The 19,025-nt window shown below is 34.9% G+C and overlaps 1 protein-coding gene across 4 annotated transcripts in view; it reads left to right on the forward strand.

The window, feature by feature from the left end:
• Positions 1 to 10,893, forward strand: part of dtnbb (dystrobrevin, beta b) — a 75,960-nt gene extending 65,067 nt beyond the window's left edge. For 3 of the 4 annotated variants that reach the window (XM_073826516.1, XM_073826514.1, XM_073826513.1), the window contains 3 exons: positions 339 to 428; positions 511 to 564; positions 6,951 to 10,893. In XM_073826516.1, coding sequence (XP_073682617.1) covers positions 339 to 428; positions 511 to 564; positions 6,951 to 7,000 — 194 coding nt within the window. In that variant the 3' untranslated portion in view covers positions 7,001 to 10,893. Of the gene's footprint in view, positions 1 to 338; positions 429 to 510; positions 565 to 6,805; positions 6,840 to 6,950 lie in introns of all 4 variants that reach the window. The other variant, XM_073826515.1, reaches the window with a different exon arrangement.
• The last annotated feature ends 8,132 nt before the right edge of the window (positions 10,894 to 19,025 follow it).

Genomic DNA, 19,025 nt, shown 5'->3' on the forward strand with positions numbered 1-19,025 from the left:
AACATTCATAAGATGATTTGAAGATGTTTACAAGATGATTAGAAGATGTTTAGTAGATGTGTTAGAATATGTGTATATGTTTAGACGGTGCTTAGAACTTGTTTAGTATATCATTAGAAGATGTTTAGAACATGTGTTGAAGATGATTATAAAATGTTTAGAAAAAGTTTAAAGAGATGTTTTGGAGATGTTTAAGGGAAGAATATCCAAACCGATCTTTTCCATAAATGAAGACTAGGGCTTTTACATATTACTAGTTTTATTACAACTGACTGTATTCCAAACATCTAATGCCATATGACGGATATTGTGATCTGAAATGACCTTCTTTCATCCAGGTGTACCAAGAAATCTCCGTAATGATCTTTTAGTGGCTGCAGACTCAATCACAAACACTATGTCGTCTTTAGTGAAAGAACTTCACTCAGGTACTCTTATACACTCACTTCTGTCCTCTAAGTACCCACTTCATGATTTCAGTGGTAATTGTAATGTCTGTATATTTTGCAGTGGACGACGGTTTGGATGATGAAGAGGAGAACATGCGAAATGGAAGAGATAAGGGTGAGTCCCAAAATCCTTGTTTGCTAATTTACCCTTATTCCTTAATTCTGTTCTTTCAGAATGACAACTGATAAAATAATTAAAACAGTAAAGGCCCAAAGTCCATTTCCCTTTTAATACGACTCCAAGCTTTTATTTATAGGGATGCACGATATATCGTACCATATGAGTTATCGGCCGATATTGGTGGTTTTGTATATATACACTGCCATTTAAAAGTTTGGGATCAGTAAGATTTTTTTAATGTTTTTAAAGAATTCTTATATGCTCATCGAGGCTGCATTTAGTTGATCAAAAATACAGAAATAAACCTGTAATATTGTGAAATATTATTACAGTTTAAAATAATGGTGTTCTATATTAATATATTTTAAAATATAATTTATTCCTGTGTAACAATTGGACTCGATGACAACGTAGATAGATCCAAACGCTAGCTTTATTAACAGATCGTGGTAGAACAGGCAGGGTCACACACCGACAAACAGGAATGTCCAGGGCGAGGCAAAAGAATAATCCAGTAAGACAGGTGGGGGTCAACATCCAAGTGTCACGATCCAGGCGGGGTTGAGGAGTGGAGAATGATGAGGAGAACCGGAGTAGATGAACGAATAAAGATTTATTAAAACAAAACACTGAAACTAATACAAATAAACAAAAACCGGGAGCATAAGATGAGTACATGAACCAAGCAAACAGAAGTAACAGTAAGCATTGACGGACAAATGGGGAGTGCACACACAGACTCTTAAATACACTGAAACGGGGGCGTGGTCACTAACAAGATAACAAGGGGGAAATACAAATATGGGCAAGACTAAACCAAAAGGACTAAACCAAAAGGGGGAGACAAGGACTAAACCATTATCGCTAGAAACATAGGGGAAAAAACACTTGGGAAACAGAACAGAGACAGAACAGGACAAAACACAGACATGTTCCTGACACCAAGAGGGCAGTCCAAAGTAATGAATTAAATAAAACAATGGAACAAGGCAAGACTAAGACTATGACTGTGACTAAAACTGGAAAACAAACAAGGCAAAAGAAAACAGAGAAAACGCTTAGTAGAATCCACAAGAGCAAAACAATACTTGCTCATTTGGCATGGTCTGCCTTTATGGCTGACAGACAGGAAATAACCAACGAAGCAGCAGAGGGAGCAGCAACTGTCTGACTGGGTGAGGGCTCCCTCTGCTGGGCTGGCATTACATCCTGTTATGCAAAGCTGAATTTTTATCAGCCATTACTTGAGTTTTTAGTGTCACACGATTCTTCAAAAATCATTGTAATATGCAGATTAATTACTGTTATTTAGTGTAACTTATTTCTTTTTTTTTTTTTGGAACAGTAATTCGACTTTGATTTGATTCTGTGATTCTTTTTCAGAATTCTTGATGAATAAAAGGTATTGTTTTTCTAACAATATAAGTCTTTGCTATCATTTTTTCTCAATTTAACACATCCTAGGGGAATAAAAATATTAATTTCTTTAAAAAAAAAGAAAGATTAAAAATGTACTGACCAAACATTTGGATGGTAGTTTATATTGTTACAAACGATTTATATTTAAAATATACAGTTCTTTTCAACTCTTAATTTGATAAAGAATCCTGACAAAAATAAATCACAGGTTCCAACAAAATATTAAGCAGCAAAACTGTTTCAACATAGATAATAAATGTGCATATTAGAGTGATTTCTGAAGGATCATGTGACACTGAAGACTGGAGTAATGATTCTAAAAATTCAGCTTTGGATCAGAGGAATAAATTGCATTTTAAAATATATTCACATAGAAAACAGTTTTTTAAAATTTGAAACAATATTTCACAATATTACAGTTTTTTTTCTGTATTTTTGATCAAATAAATGCAGCCTTGATGAGCAAACATTTTAGCGGCAGTGTATGTTTTTTAATTGTTTTTACAGTTACACATTTGTGTACGCTATTATTCAAAAGTTTCAGGTGAGATATTTTAAAGACATGAATGCTTTTAATGACACAAATTGGTCAAAAGTGACAAAAGACATTTATAATGATAAAAAAAAATTCTGTGTAGTTTATTTTATTTTTATTTGTATTAATTAAATAAACCTAAAAAAATTTCAACAAAATTATTATTCATCACAACATACATTTTTTAACATAAATAATAATTAAAAATGTTTTTTGAGAACCAAATCAGTAAATTGTTGATGATTTCTGAAGGATCATGTGACACTGAAAACTGGAATAATGATGCTGAAAATTCAGCTTTGCTGCCACAGTAATAAATTACATTTTAAAATATATTAAATAGAAAAGGTTTTAACAATTCCGCATTACTGTTTTTACTGTATTTTTTAAGGCGAGACACTGTAGGCGAATAGGGTAAAAAAAATTACTAATAGTTATCACTTTACTTACCCAGTTAATTGATTACATTGATAATTGCAAACATTTTTTGTATTACAAGTTTTCTAAAATGTTAGGTTTAAATGTGCAAATGAGGCATTACTTAATGAAATATGTGCTAATTTACATACATTTCTAGTACAAAAATCTAAACTCTGGATGAAGTCAATTTCAAAATTCTTGTTTAATTTTTTTGACATATAAGAGTCAAACGTTTTTGTAGAAAGAATTTTGGGTATCTTATTTCGTCACAACATAATTCAGAAAAAAAACAGATAGGAAACACCATGGCCTGGTTTCATAGACAGGGCTTAGCCTAAACCAGGATTAGGCCATAGTTCAATTAAGACATTTAAGTAATTTTTATAAATGTGCCTTAGAAAAAACATTTATGGTGTGCTTCTTGAGACAAAACAAAGGAACTGCTATATTTTAAGATCAGTCAGTGCAAGTTTCTTTCAGTTAAAACAGCTCAGGCTTATATTTTAGTCTAGGACTAAGCTTAAGCCATGTCTATGAAACGGGGGGTATATTTTTTTACAACTTTTGAGGGAATAAAATGTTGTATAAAATCAAGCAAATTATATATAAACAAATCCCTGTGTAAAAACCTTCAGGATATAGACAGGAATAAAAATTTAAAATTTGGTGTGTAAGATTTATGGCTCAGTGTAAAGAAAAAACTAATTTTGAGAAAACAGCCTTTAAAAATATGCATTGTAATTGAAATCTATTGACACAAATAGATAAAGTGCTATAAAAGAAACTTAACAGTGTCTCTTGGATGTTTTCTTTCCACTAGTCTGAAAAAAACACTATGAAAAACCAAAAAGTGCAAAATCTCAAACTTGATAGGTGCATGAAAGTAACAGCGTTTTTGCCTGTAGTGTCTCCCCTTAAACAAATGAAACCCAGACTTCTTAAGAATAGATTTAAAACATTATTTAAACACTTTTGAAAAATAATATACACAGTATATTGGCTGATACTGAATACTTAAAAAAAAAAAAAAAAAAAAAAAGTCAATAACACTGTTAACCTTCAGCAAAAATTATATCTATTGTCATACTGTACATTATAATGTGATGCCTAAATTCACTTTTTTACATTTTCTTTTAGACAAAGTAATAATAACAGCCATTTATTAGTTCTTGGATATAGCGTGGCAATTATTATCTGATTATTGGAATTTTAATATCAGTGCATCCCTAGAAGATATTAAAGTTAAAGTTAAATATAAAATTTGAAGATATTAAAGGGATAGTTCACCCAAAAATGAAAATTTGATGTTTATCTGCTTACCCCCAGGGTATCCAAGATGTAGGTGACTTTGTTTCTTCAGTAGAACACAAACCAAGATTTTTAACTCAAACCGTTGCAGTCTGGTAGTCATATAATGGCAGTGGATGGGCACCAAACCTTTGAAAGTAAAAAAGCAACATGCACAGACAAATCCAAATTACATCCTGTGGCTCGTGACGATACATTGATGTCCTAAGACATGAAACGATCATTTTTTGCAAGGAACTGAACAGTATTTATATCATTTTTTACCTTTGATACACCACAATGTCCAGCTGTCCTTTGCGCATGCTACATGTGTACGCACTCTGGCGTAGTATACGCAAACGCCGGAAGCGATCTGTCGCATGTATACGACACTCATTGTTTACACAGTGCCGAGATTGTGGGTATAGCGGCTATTCAAAATGGTAATTACTTGAGCTTATCCTGATTGTTCAAAGCTAAAAGATTATGTTAGCTAAAGATTATGCGCGAACTCATCCGGGTCTGTTGACTTTTCAGCGATTTCCTCTTCCGGCGTTTGCGTATACTACGCCAGAGCGCATACACAGGTAACGCGCCTCAGGACAGCTGGACATTGCTCTGTATCAAAGGTAAAAAATGATATAAATATTGTTTAGTTTCTCGCAAAAACCAATCGTTTCGTGTCTTCACAAACATCATGATACATTAATTACTTTCAAAGGTTTGGTGCCCATCCACATCATTCAGTGGTGTGAAAAAGTTTTGGCCCAAAATCCAAACCCACATAGCCCTGTGTGAAAAAGTGTTTGCCCCCTAAACGTAACTGGTTGGGCCACCCTTAGCAGCATCAACTGCAATCAAGCGTTTGCGATAACTTGCAATGAGTCTGTTACAGCGCTGTGCAGGAATTTTGGCCCACTCGTCTTGGCAGAATTGTTGTAATGAATTGTTGCCACATTGGAGGGTTTTCGAGCATGAACCGCCTTTTTAAGGTCATGCCACAGGATCTCAATAGGATTCAGGTCAGGACTTTGACTAGGCCACACAGAGGTGGATTTGCTGGTGTGTTTTAGATCAGGGGTTTTCAAACCTGTCCTGGAGCCTCCCCTGCCCTGCACATTTTGCTTGTCTCTCTCATCTAATACACCTGATTCAAATCATCAGCTCATTAGTAGAGACTGCAAGACCTGAATTGGGTGTGCCTAATAAGGGAGACATACAAAATGTGCAGGGCAGGGGAGGCTCCAGGACAGGTTTGAAAACCCCTGTTTTAGATCATTGTCCTGCTGCAGAACCCAAGTTCGCTTCAGCTTGAGGTCACGAACAGATGGCCGGACATTGTCCTTTAGGATTTTTTGGTAGACACCAGAATTCATAGTTCCATTTATCACAGCAAGTCTTCCAGGTCCAGAAGCAGCAAAACGGCCCCAGACCATAACACTAACACCACCATATTTTACTGTTGGTATGATGTTCTTTTTCTGAAATGCTGTGTTACTTTTACGCCAGATGTAATGGGACACACACACACCTTCCAAAAAGTTCATCTTTTGTCTCGTCAGTCCACAGTGTATTTTCCCAAAAGTCTTGGGGATCATCAAGATGTGTTCTGGCAAAACTGAGACGAGCCTTTATGTTCTTTTTGCTCAGAAGCAATTTTCATCTTGGAACTCTGCCATGCACGCCATTTTTGCCCAGTCCTTTTCTTATGGTGGAGTCATGAACACTGACCTTAACTGAGGCAAGAGAGGCCTGCAGTTCTTTAGATGTTGTTGTGGGGTCTTTTGTGACCTCTTGGATGAGTCGTCGCTGCGCTCTTGGGGTAATTTTGGTCGGCTGGCCACTCCTGGGAAGGTTCACCACTGTTCCATGTTTCGCCATTTGTGGATAATCCCAAAGCTTTAGAAATGGCTTTATAACCTTTTCCAGACTGATATATCTCAATTACTTTCTTTCTCATTTGTTCCTGAATTTCTTTGGATCTCAACATGATGCGTAGCTTTTGAGGATCTTTTGGTCTACTTCACTTTGTCAGGCAGGACCTATTTAAGTGATTTCTTAAATGCGAACAGGTGTGGCAGTAATCAGGCCTGGGTGTGGCTAGAGAAACTGAACTCAGGTGTGAGAAACCACAGTTATGTTTGAACTTTTTCACGCAGGGCCATGTGGGTTTGGATTTTTTTTTCCCGTAATAAAAAACCCTTCATTTTATTGTGTTTACTTGTGTTATCTTTGATTAATATTGAAATTTGTTTGATGATCTGAAACAATAAAGAGTGACAAACATGCAAAAAATAAAATAAAAAAATCATTAAGGGGGACAACACTTTTTCACACCACTGTATATGACTACCAGACTGCAACGGTTTGAGTTAAAAAATCTTTGTTTGTGTTCTACTGAAGAAACAAAGTCACCTACATCTTGGATGCCCTGGGGGTTAGCAGATAAACATCACATTTTTCATTTTTGGGTGAACTATCTCTTTAAACTGCCACAGTTGCCAGCCTATAGAATGTAGTCATTAGTTGACCGTAGTTTCTCGGTTTGATTGAGGCCTCTTTTCTTTCTTCTAGCTGAGTCAGAGTAAAAGAATATAGAATATTTCATGTAAGTATAAATGAGAACATTGTCTAGTCCTGCCCTTAAAGCCAAAGTTAAATGTGCAATGTACCGTGGAGCCGTCGTGACCCCCTAACCTTAAATTTGTGTTTCATCCAGTGTCATCGCTGAAGCATTCTGGGAAAAGGCACTTCACCCCTTCATTCTAAGCCCCAGGAAAGAACCAGCGACATCAAGACCTCCCTGGCATTCGCACATAGACAAATGCATGCTCTTCCCCAACTGGGTTTCACTATGTGAAACAAACTCTTCATCACACCTTGCGCAGAGCAAGTTGTATTTATTAGGAAGTATATAAATATATACATATATATATAAATATATAAATATAGCTCTATGTCTATCTGTATAAACCCATTGTTATCACGTTACCCATGAGAATGGCTTGTTTGTGCTTTCTTAAAAACCTTTATGAATTTGTGATTACTACTGTCCGAAACGAACGCACTGTGCATCTTCACTCAAATCGACGTCACTCAAATCAATCTATGCTGTAGCTATTTTTCCCCACACAGGAAGCTTTTTTGTATAACTAGTGATTTTTTGTGTTTTAATGCATGGAGTGGCTCTACTGGATAGGTGGAGAGGGCTCGTATTTGCTCTGCATGTGACATTTATTCTGACCGACTCGAGTGATGCTTGCTCCGTCGCTCTTTGTAGTCTTCTGATCATCAAACTGCTGCTTCTGCATCACACGCATCAGAACCACCATATATCAGGGACGTCTCGTAGAGCTCGCCGTTTGTCTGAGATTTCCGCTACTGTGTTCAGTTTAGCCCGTCGTTGTGGCCGTTGTTTTAGTGCTTCGGTATTGCCTCTTAGTTTAGAGTATCGCGTATGTATCTCTCTGTACTTTTGGAGAGCATAAAGGGACTTCAATGGAACGCGGATATATATTCCGTGCATCCGTAAACCAGCTTAGCCAGCCATCTTTGAGTGCACACGTCTCTGTAAAAGTTACTTCAAAAGCTTTATTGAGTTCAGTTCTTGTGTATACTCGTGTGAAATAAATGAAACCAGTGCTCAGGGACTGTTGAGAGAGGAACGCGGTAGCAACGCTTGTGAACAAATGGGTGGAATTTACTTTGACACCACAAAGGTCAAATGTCAAAGATTAGCACAGGTCATAAAAACTTTATGGAACGGCTGAGTGTGGAAAACAGGATCGTTGTATGGAAGCCCATCCCTGCCACATAAGAAAGAAAAAAAATGCTTTTGTAAATCATAATTATGACATACAGATTGGAAAGTGTAACATACTAAGTCATAACTATGAGATTAAAAGTCAAAACAATGTTGTAAATAGTCGAAATTGAAGTAAAAAGTTATAATTGTATAACAAAAAAAGCATAAAAATATGAATTATTATGACATAAGAGTCGAAGATTTGATATAAAATTCCAAATTTTGACATATTAAGTCATAATTATAAGATAAACTCAAAATTATGACAAAAAGTCAAATTTGAGATGAAACAGTCATAATTATCCAATAAAAGCGTAGAAATGGACATACTAAGTCATAAAGATCAGTCAGAATTATGAGAAAAAAAACTCTAAATTATGAGAAGTTGCAATAATTGGCAAAAAGTCTCAGTTCTGACATACTAAATCATAATTAAAAAAACAATGTTCAAATTATGAAATTATTAAAACTGACAGTCAAAGTTATGACAATCAAAATTGAGATAAGTCATAATTAACCCACAAAAACATAAAAACATAAATGGTACAAAAGGGTAGAAATTGAAAAGGCATTAAATCATATCGATAAATTGTTAAAATTATGAGATAAAATCAAAAATAAGACAAGTTAGGGTTACGGTTTAAATTATGTATATCTAAATCATGACATATTAAGTCATAATTATGAGAAAAAAGGTAAAATTATGACAAAAAGTCCAAATTGAGATGAAAAAATGCATAATTATCCCATAAAAACTCATAACATAAATGGCATAAAAGTGTAGAAAAAGTTATATTTGACAAAAAGTCTTGACAAGTTGAAATTGAGTCGAAATTATGACAAAAAGTCGAAATTATCCCATAAAAACATAAATTACATAAAAGGGTAGAAATTAACATACTAAGTCATAAGTCTTATAGATAAAATTTAAAAATTATGTAATCAAAAAAATCTAAGTTGTTATAATTGATAAAAAGTCTCAATTATGACATACTAAGTCAAATGTTCAAATTATGATGACAAAGTTGAAATTAGCAGTCAAATTGAGATTAAAAAAGTATAATTATCCTATAAAAACTCAAAACTAACAAAAAATGCATAAAAGGGTAGAAGCTGACATACTAAGTCATAAAATTAAAAAAAATTAAATAAAGTCTGAATTATGACAAACTAAGTCATAAGTATGAGGAAGACAGTTCAAAATATGGCAAAGTTGAAAGTGACAGTTAAAATGATGAGAAAAATCATGACTGACAAAAGTTTTCTCAAAATCTTAACTTTCTATGTCAAATTTGAAATAAAAAGTCATAATTATAACCCCAAAAAATGACATGAAAGGGTAGAAATTGACATAAATTGTCATATAGATGAATGATAATTGACAAAAAGTTTGAGGAAAAAAATTATGACTAAGTTGAAATTGAGGAAGAAGTCATGACTGACAAATGTTTGATCTCAAAATCTCAACTTTCTATGTCATAAGTTTGACTTTGTATCATATTTATGACTAAGCATGTCATAAATTCTCGTTTTTATGTCACAATTATGATTTACAAAAAGGATTTATTTTTTTTCAAATGTGACAGTGGACATGGAAAAGGCGATATTAGGAAAAGGACATGGTAAGAGTCTAAAGCTTTATTGTCGTGAGGAAGACAGTTTGACTTACTGTACTTGAATCAGAAAGAATTCAGGTTCAATAATTACATTTCTCTAATGATTATAAGTATGTAGTTGATTTGTTCTTTGTTAGTTTGGTTTCGAATAAGAAATAACAATAACCGTTATTTAAAAAAAGTTTGGTTTATGACTGCTAACATTTGAATGTTAAATTAGATACTGTAAATCCATTGAGAGTTTTGGTGTAGAATATTAAGATTATTCTTTAACATTTCTGAGGGTCATTAGATCAAATGATTCATTCACTGTTTATTACTTTTCTAAAACGCTTGTAATTCTGCATAAGGACGTCTTTTGAATGGCTACAATATGAACAGTGAGGTCTCATTGGAAAAAATTGTCGCTTCTGTTATAGTGAAAGCAATCATACAGTATATTTGCTTTTCAAATCAGATTTCATAATGCTCGTTCGGTGTTTCAAGGAAAGGAATATACAAAGTAGTTTTTTTGTCATTGCTTAAATTTGCAGTTTGGATGAAACTCTCAGATGGCAAGTTTGATTATGTTCCAACATTTGCTACAAACATGAATGCAATCTTCTGATGTAGGTGTGTGCCTAGATGTACTGTATAAAGTGCTGTATAAAATAAAATATTCTGCACATGTGCAAGTCAGCCCTTAGATAGGAGTTTTAGTATGTGACTTAGTCGGAATGCAGTCATTATTTACCTGTGAACTTTGGAAAAAAATATTGTTCTGCCTTTAAAAGTTGTGCCAAAACCTGTAATGTGTCCTTTAGGTATTCGTTCTGTGTATTTGTGCGTGTTAAACCACAGTTTATTGATTATGAATTTACCGAAGCGGTCCACCGAGAGGGTAACTAATAACGGGGTGCCTTAAATGGTTGAAACACAATAGTTTAAGAGGAAGGAACCCTGCTTGAAATCAATTTCAAGCATCATTGCGAATTTATATGTTACAGATGGGCCTCCAACAGAGGACCTCCTATGTTATCAAAGATAGACGCAACAATATTTCAAAAACGAAATCTGTACCATCAGGTTTTCATTTCTTTGTGTTTAAACACTCAAACTGTCAGTTGAAGCTACAAACACCGTTTAATGATTTCATTTGATGGTTTTGCTGCTGTATACAATCACTGATTGCAATGGTTTACGTCCATATTTGCGTTTACGTCACTCCTATGTCTTTTTGTATACTATTAAAGGGTCAAATACATGGACAATGAGTGTTGTGTGTGTGTATATCACAGCTCCATTAGGACTGAGTTCAGATCTGCCGTCAAGGGGATCTTGCCATGACGGGGCCACCCATAAAACTTAAATGTGCTGATTGAGTTACAAAATCAGCGTTTGAGTTATTTACCATTATGTCATGGACAACCATGAAAATTGTACCTTTCTTAAATCTCATGTAATTCCAAGTCAGTATGACTTACTGTGTTTAGTGCAGCACAGAAGTAAAAGCTAGGCAGAATCACTTGTATTGTGTGTGGAAAAACAAGCAATTAAAGACGTTTTTGAATGTAAATTCTGTAATCATTTGTAATCTGTAATGATGGGACTTTACACTTTTTAAAATGAAGGTGCTTTAAAAGGTTCTTCACAGCCATGCCATAGAAGAACCATTTTTGGTTCCACAAAGAACCATTCAGTCAAAGGTTCTTTAAAGAACCATCTCTTTCTTACCGTTTCAGAATGTGAAGAACCTACTTTCACCACAAAGAAACTTTTGTGAAACAGAAAGGTTCTTCAGATGTTCGTGGTTCTTTATGGAGGTCTATGGCATCGCTGTGAAGAACCTTTTAAAGCACCTTCATTTTTAAGAGTGTAAATTCCCATCATTACAGATTACAAATGATTACAGAATTTACATTTGGTTCCAAAAACTCAAAGAAAGCTCAAAACAGCTTTAATTGCTTGTTTTTTTTTTTTTTACACACAATACCAGTCATTCTGCCTTGGGAGAAATCCCTATAACACGGACGTCATGAAGAGCTATGATCGAAAAAAATCTGAAACTTGTAAGAAACCCGGAAGTGTGTTTTTTGCACAGAAATACTTTGAATACTTTGTATGTCCAAATAGGTTTTGAAACATTGGACATGTTTAGCATGAGAATCCAACTCTTTAACGGTGTAAATAACTTAACATGCATGAAACAGCATAAGACCACCTTTTAAAAAGTTTTTTTACTGCATATTTCAATAAGAGAGATTATGTTATATTAAGCCTTGAAAGTCTTAATACCCAGGGTTCCTTTTAAAAGTGATTTAGAAGGTTTTTTATTGAAGCAAGTCCCTTGAAATTTCAGGATGTTCTTAAAACAACCTTATTTCAGTAAACGTGCTGAGTGAACTCAACTGTACTGGAGGACTTGCACTCTGAATACAGCTTAACTCTTGAAAATAAAGGTTCTTTATCAGAATCAATGGTTCCATGAAGAAACTTGAACATTCCTTTCAAATGCAGAAGTTCATTTATGGAAAAGGTTTTTTTTAAAGTGTTCTTCAAAATGGCTCTTTTGAAAAATGTTCACTAAAAGGTTCTTTGGGAAACCAAAAATGGTTCTTCTGTGGCATCACCTAAAAATACAAATTCTGTCAATTACTAACTCTCAAGTTGTTCCAAGCCTGAATGAGTTCTGTATATTCTGTTGAACATAAAAGAAGATATTTTTGAGAATTCTTGAGATTCAATCTGAGTTGAGCTACACAGCACAGGTTACGGGACCCCGGAACCAAGAATGACCAACACAGCAGTAGTGCATTTCATTCAAGGCTGGGTTATTGGAGAGGGTGATTCAGTTTATATAGTAAATATAGAGAAGTGAAATATTTGGCTGTCAGCAGAAAGACTTATAAGACAGTCGTCAGTCATGGGTTTTCTACTACATATTTCAGTAGGAGACATCATTTAAGTCAATACAGGTCTTAATACCCTGGGTTCCCTTAAGGCAAGTCCATGCGCTTGGCGGCCATCTTTGTAATGTCCCCGGGCAGCTAGTTATGCAAGTCCAGCTGTTACATAAATGGTCTTTCTTGAGCTCAAATCAAGCTAAACCAAATTTTTTCAGGCCTGTTATTTAGGCCTGTTCCAATTATGTGTAAATAAGGTGATGTACAGACTCAGAGCCCCACAATTCATTAATTAATTCCTTACTTTTATTAATTAGTTCCTTCATCTTAAGTAAATCATGGCCACGTTGTATTAATTTGTTCCCTCAATTTATTAATTTGTTTTAGTTAAATGTAGTCAAGTTTAACTTAATTACAATGAGGGAACAAATTAAAGGAGAAGTTCCCTTTCCTCATAACTTCGCCCCCATCCAAGATGTTCATGTCTTTCTTTTTTCAGTTGAAAAGAAATTAAGGTTTTTGAGCAAAACATTCCAGGATTTTTCTTTATATAGTGGACTTCAATGAGCAGTTTCAATGCAGCTTTAAAGGACTCTAAACAATCCCAGCCGAGGAATAAGGGTTTAACGTAGCGAAACGATCAGTCATTTTCTAAAAAAATAAACTAAAAAATTATATATATTTTAACCACAAATGCTCGTCTTGCATAAGCTCTGCAATCGCGTAGAGCCCTTCGAAGCTGCATTGAAACTGCAATTTGGACTTTCAACCCCAAATTATGTGTTTCTATGGCATCCATCAATAATTAAATCCATCCATACATAATAAAAAGTGCCTTACATGGCTCCAGGGGTAAATAAATGCCCCCTGTAGCGAATTGATGCATTTTTGTAAGAAAAATATCCATATTTAAAACGTAATAATCACTTTAATCTAGCTTGCGCCAACTGGTCATATACGAAAGCCATTCTTGGAGGACATACACTGCAAAAAGTTTTCCCCAGTTTCAACTTAAAAACTTAAATTTAGCAGCTGCCTTAAAAAGTTAAATCAACTCAAAACTACAAGTCATTTCAACTCATGGCAATAAAATTAGTTAAAATGACTTGTACTTTTAAGTTGATTTAACTTAAAATTTTAAGGCAGCTGCTGAACTTAAGTTTTTAAGTTGAAACTGGTGAAAACTGACATCGACGTTGTGCCGGTGAGTCTCGCACAAACCAACATTTGTTTACAGGAGCAAAGGAAGAAAAGTTTCCTTACTTTAGCAAAGGAAAACCCTTTTATTGAAACCCACCAACATTTTTCTTTACAAATCCTCATTTTGTACATTTAATTCATGACTGTTGTTTTGTTCTCTCTACGGCGCATTCACGCTTCCGAAGTCTAAATATGGATATTTTTGTTACAAAAATCCATATATTTTTCGCTACAGGAGGCCTTTATTCACCCGCCGGAGTCGTGTGAGACACTTTTTATTATAGATGGATGCACTTTATTGGACTTGTTTTGGGCTGATAAAGAGAAACAACTGCCCATCCAATTCTAAAGCTTGGAAATACCAGGATAATTTTTAATATAACTCTGGATTCATCTGAAAGAAAGTCGTGATGTATTGTCAAGTATGGTGACCCATACTCGAAATTGGCCCTCTGCATTTATCCCATCCAAGTGCACACACACAGCAGTGAGAAGTGAACAAACACACGCACACACTGGATCAGTGGGCAGCCATTGCTCTAGCGCCCGGGGAGCAACTGGTATTAAAGGTAGAAAATCCCCACCTTCAATTCCTGCCGGCGTGGGAATCGAACCGGCAACCTTTGGGTTACCAGCCCAACTCTCTCACCATTAGGCCACGGCTGCCCCCAAAGACGTCATACGCACCTCAGATGCCTGGAGGATGAGTAAATAATGAGCTAATTTTCATTTTTAAGCCTTTAACACTGTTGCCGCGGGTTGTTTTTCATGTTCATGGGATGAAATGGCGCCAATAACGTGATATTTAACCCCTGGAATACGAATTTTGCCAGAGGAACCCTGCCAAAAAAAAAGTGTTTTTTACCTCAGAAACGCCATTATTATCGGGGGACCACCTTCGAAACCTCATTGGGTTAATTTTGGGCTAGTTTCTAGTAGCATTTGGGCAGGTTTTTGTTGTGAAAACCTGGCAACCCTACTGACACCTCCAGAGAAGAGACTCATTTTTAGGGATGGGCGATACCAATTATTTTGTTTTCGATACGATACCGATACTTTTAAGGCCAGTATCATCAATATTGATACCGATATGATACTTCTAAACTTAACTTTTAAATTATTACATTTATTAAATTAATAAAAGTAAAATATGTAATTATACCCTTAACTTTATATTTGAAATGCATTTTAACATTTACAGTTTTTTACAATCGTTTTTGCACTATTAACTGAACCTTAATGTCATTTTTCAAAACTCTAGATACAAAACTCAAACAGTCATTATTTGTAACACAGGCTGTCCAGTGTTCAAAACTTTGCATATTGCTTTCATATCTTTAAAGAAGCCTTGCATTAGCAGAAGCATTGTTTCAAAAAACGAATTTATTATGAAATATTACTTTAGATCACCCATACACAAGTTACCCATAGTTTCAATGTGTTTTTGCTAGCACAATCATTAAATATAGTTGTACAAAATATGTGATTCAGGTTTCTTTCTTTTTTTTTTTACTTTAGACTGAGAACAGTACAGACACAGTGGTATCATTGAAATACTGTAATGTGGAATTTACTGATAAAATAAATCTCAGCATAGGTTTTCTAAAGGGAAAAAATTTAGATTCAAAGTTTTAGCTGTTTTTTTTTTCAGCAGGGTACAGTATATTGTACCCTGCTGAAAAACAAAAACTGCTAAAACCAGCCTAGGCTGGTTGGCTGGTTTAAGCTGGAAGTAGCTGGTTTTAGCTGGTCTCCCAGTCTGGTCAGGCTGGTTTTAGCTGGTGGTTTCCCAGCCTGACCAGACAGAAAAGTGGCCAATACCCCTCTAAAACCAGCTATGACCAGCTAAAACCAGGCTGGTTGACCAGCTAAAAACAGCCAAACAGCCTAGGCTGGTTTTGGATTTTTTTTTCTTCTTCAGCAGGGCTAATTTGTGCACCAACGTTCTTGATACATTCTTTTTTTATTTATTTTATTTTTTTACCAGGGTAGCCAATAACTCATTGAAACCACAAAAGCAATAACATAAAAATGACATCTTGCATTCAGTAATGTTGAATATGAAAATGTGTTCTGTAAAAGAGGTACATGGGGCCATAGAAAACATATCTGATAAAGATTGAAATATGTCATCCATAGATACACGGTAAAAAAAAAAAAAGTACTGCAGAGGTACAATTTTGTTCCTGGGCAACAAAACATATAAAGGTACCTTTAAAGGTGCACAATGGGTCCTTATTGTACAATTATGTACCCAAAAAATTATACCCTTGGTAACACCCCAGTGACAGCTACTTGTACCCTAAAAGGTATAGTTTTGTACCGTTTTTTCTGAGAGTGTAGTGTGGTCCATCTGGGTCATATTCTGTGGTAACTGTGTCAAATGATCTATCCTGAAACATGCACTATTTTCCATAAAAGCTATGCTTCAAGGGTAATGCAACAGTTACTTATCATTTTAAGCAGATGTATCAACTGATAATTCAATATTTGTAATGAAATGAATGCACACTCATCTCAGATGTAATGTGTGAGTTGCATTTTGAAATAGTAATACTTTGATGTTAAGTTGTGTCATTTTGAACAGGTGATTTAAGTTCAATGAACAAATGATCTTTGGCTTATATGTATTGTATCCAAGCATTTGAAAAATGTGTTAAGTGTTTTGAAAAATGTGCATTTTGATCATTGGTTGTGAATTATGTGTCTAGAGTTTTGAAAAATGACATTACGGTTCTGTTATTAGTGCAAAAACGATTGTAAAAAACTGTAATATGCAACCAATTAACTTTTCTTTTTTTTTTTTTTTTTTTTTTTACACGTGGTTAAAATATGTTTACTTGTAGTGGTAACTAACTACATAAGGGGCTGCCAGTGACAGGCTGTTGCACACATAATATATACAGTGTATAATTTATATTATAATTTATATTAACATTACAGTTTTTTACAGACGCTAGGACACATTTCTCAATACTTAGGTCACTTTTGCAAAACTCTTCACACAATTCTCCTAACTGACTTTCAGCTTGGCAAAGCAGTTCATTTCACATTCAAAATGCACTACAACTACCAAAACACTTTATTCAGGTCTCAAATAAACTTATTCTTCCAGAACACTAGCAAAGGTTGACAGCCGACAAACACACTTTGTCACCCACAAAACAATGACCTAAAAAACACTAACAACATGTAGCATTACACAGTGTTTTCTTGTGTAAAACAAGGAAACATCTGTTTATAATTGCAATATATGTTGTTTATAACTGCAATACATGTTACAGGAATGAATCAGACATGATGCAGAATTCGTCAATATTTTATGTTGTTTATTTATTTTTTATTTTTTTGTACTAAGTAATTCCAAAATACAAGAATTTGTATACACACCATCAACTGATACAGATAAAAAAGTAATGCTAATCTACTGCATTTTTAGATTTGAAATATGTTTCAATAAAATATTGCTGTTGAATTTAGCTGTCTTATTCAGTTTTGCATTATGTTCATTATTGTTTGGAACATAAGTTTAACAGTTTTGAAAACAGTATGTAAGCACGTGCAAAATGTGCTGTACGTACAAAGATGTTTGTCAGTTGTTGTGTCTGAGTGAGAAAAGAATTCATGAAATTTGAGAGATGTAGTCATTGAATGCATTTTGTGCCAAAACAATGATAATTGATCCTCAGTTTAGCCCTCATAGACTTCTGTTGTGCTCACTGTGTGAAGAGTTTTGCAAAAGTGACCTAAGTATTGAGAAATGTGTCCTAGCGTCTGTAAAAAACTGTAATACAAAACATGATCAATGAACTTTAAGTGTTAATTTAAAGAAATGTAATTGCACAAATTATGTAGGCTACAATTTCAGTTTGTTTATTGTGAAATAGCTTAAACATGTTTTTATTTTCTGTCCTCTGATAAGCATTGTTCTGGGCTGCCATTTCCCAAAAGCATCAATGCTTTATTATGATACTTTTGGGAAACGCAGCCCTGTTTGAATGCACTGTCTGAAGGGAGTGAATGCTCTTTGTGATTGATTGGTTCTGTCATGCAACATTTGCGTGCGTTCAAATGAGTAGGAAAATTGTTATATCACGCACAGTTAATCCCTGACAGAGGTTATACGCAGGGTTCGAAATTAACTTTTTTGATCACCAGCCAATTCCATTAGACAAATTTTTATGTGGTGAAAATTAGGGGTGCAACGGTTTAAAAAAATTAAAAGTAAAGAAATACGAATAATCTACCTAACTAGAAGCAACAGCACAAATAAATACAATAGAGTAAAGATGCAATAAAATAAACTGATTTTTCTGGGTTTTTTTTAAGTAGGTCTAACATTAGTTTTTAGGTACAGAAACTATGCCGGGGCCCACCTCCTTCTCGGGTCAATTATTCAAAGGCCCCCCTATGCCTGACATTTCCTCTAAAGGTGTTTATTTTTAAACTTTTTTTATTAACCAAAACATTTGTTTTGCCTTTTTATTCTTCTAATGCATGTTATAAAAAACCTCAAACAAACTTTAAATTAAAACTATACTTTTGAATTTAAAAGAAAACCCTCTGCTCAGTTCTAACTTTTTAACATATATACAGATTTAAATCTCCTGAATTCTTTAATTCAGAGATTCTTTACAACTTCAGAGTATTTTTTAAGCATTTAAGCATTCATTATAAAACACTCACAGGACAATCATTTTGACAACTACGAAAATACTTAGTAGTAAGCTACTATGGATCAGAGCCCCGAAAGCATGAATAGTTTGTGAATCAATAGCGGACTTACAGTATGCGTGCCTAGACTCCGATATACAAGAGTGTCATACATTACGCGCCAGTTCGTTAGTACAATTACTCTGATCGTACCTTTACATTAGCGCGATCGAGGGTTTGTTTCATGCAGCCAAGAGATGAATAGAGACCTGTTTTCCCGCGGGGGTATAGGTTACTTTTATGCAGGTTTTCGCAGGCGGGAGTGGGGCATAACATAAATATCGCGGGCGGGAGCAGGACGAAATAACATTTCTGCGGGAGTAATATTTGCGCGCGTTCTGAGGCGCGGGTTTGCGCGCTTCGGATGAGCGCACACACAGATCTTCTCACTTCTCACTGCGCGCGCGGGTTTGCGTCTTATGGCTCTTAAATGTTGAAACTGGCAAAGCTTAAATGAGTTTAGTTTAAATCCAGATAGCAATGTGTGCTGTTCAAGTATCACCTGCACACGAGCGCTATCAGCACCCGGGAGATGACGGAATAAATGACTGCTCATATTACAGCATGCGGCACTCGCA

Source organism: Garra rufa, chromosome 21 (genome assembly GCF_049309525.1).
Source record: "Garra rufa chromosome 21, GarRuf1.0, whole genome shotgun sequence".
NCBI lineage: Eukaryota > Metazoa > Chordata > Actinopteri > Cypriniformes > Cyprinidae > Garra > Garra rufa.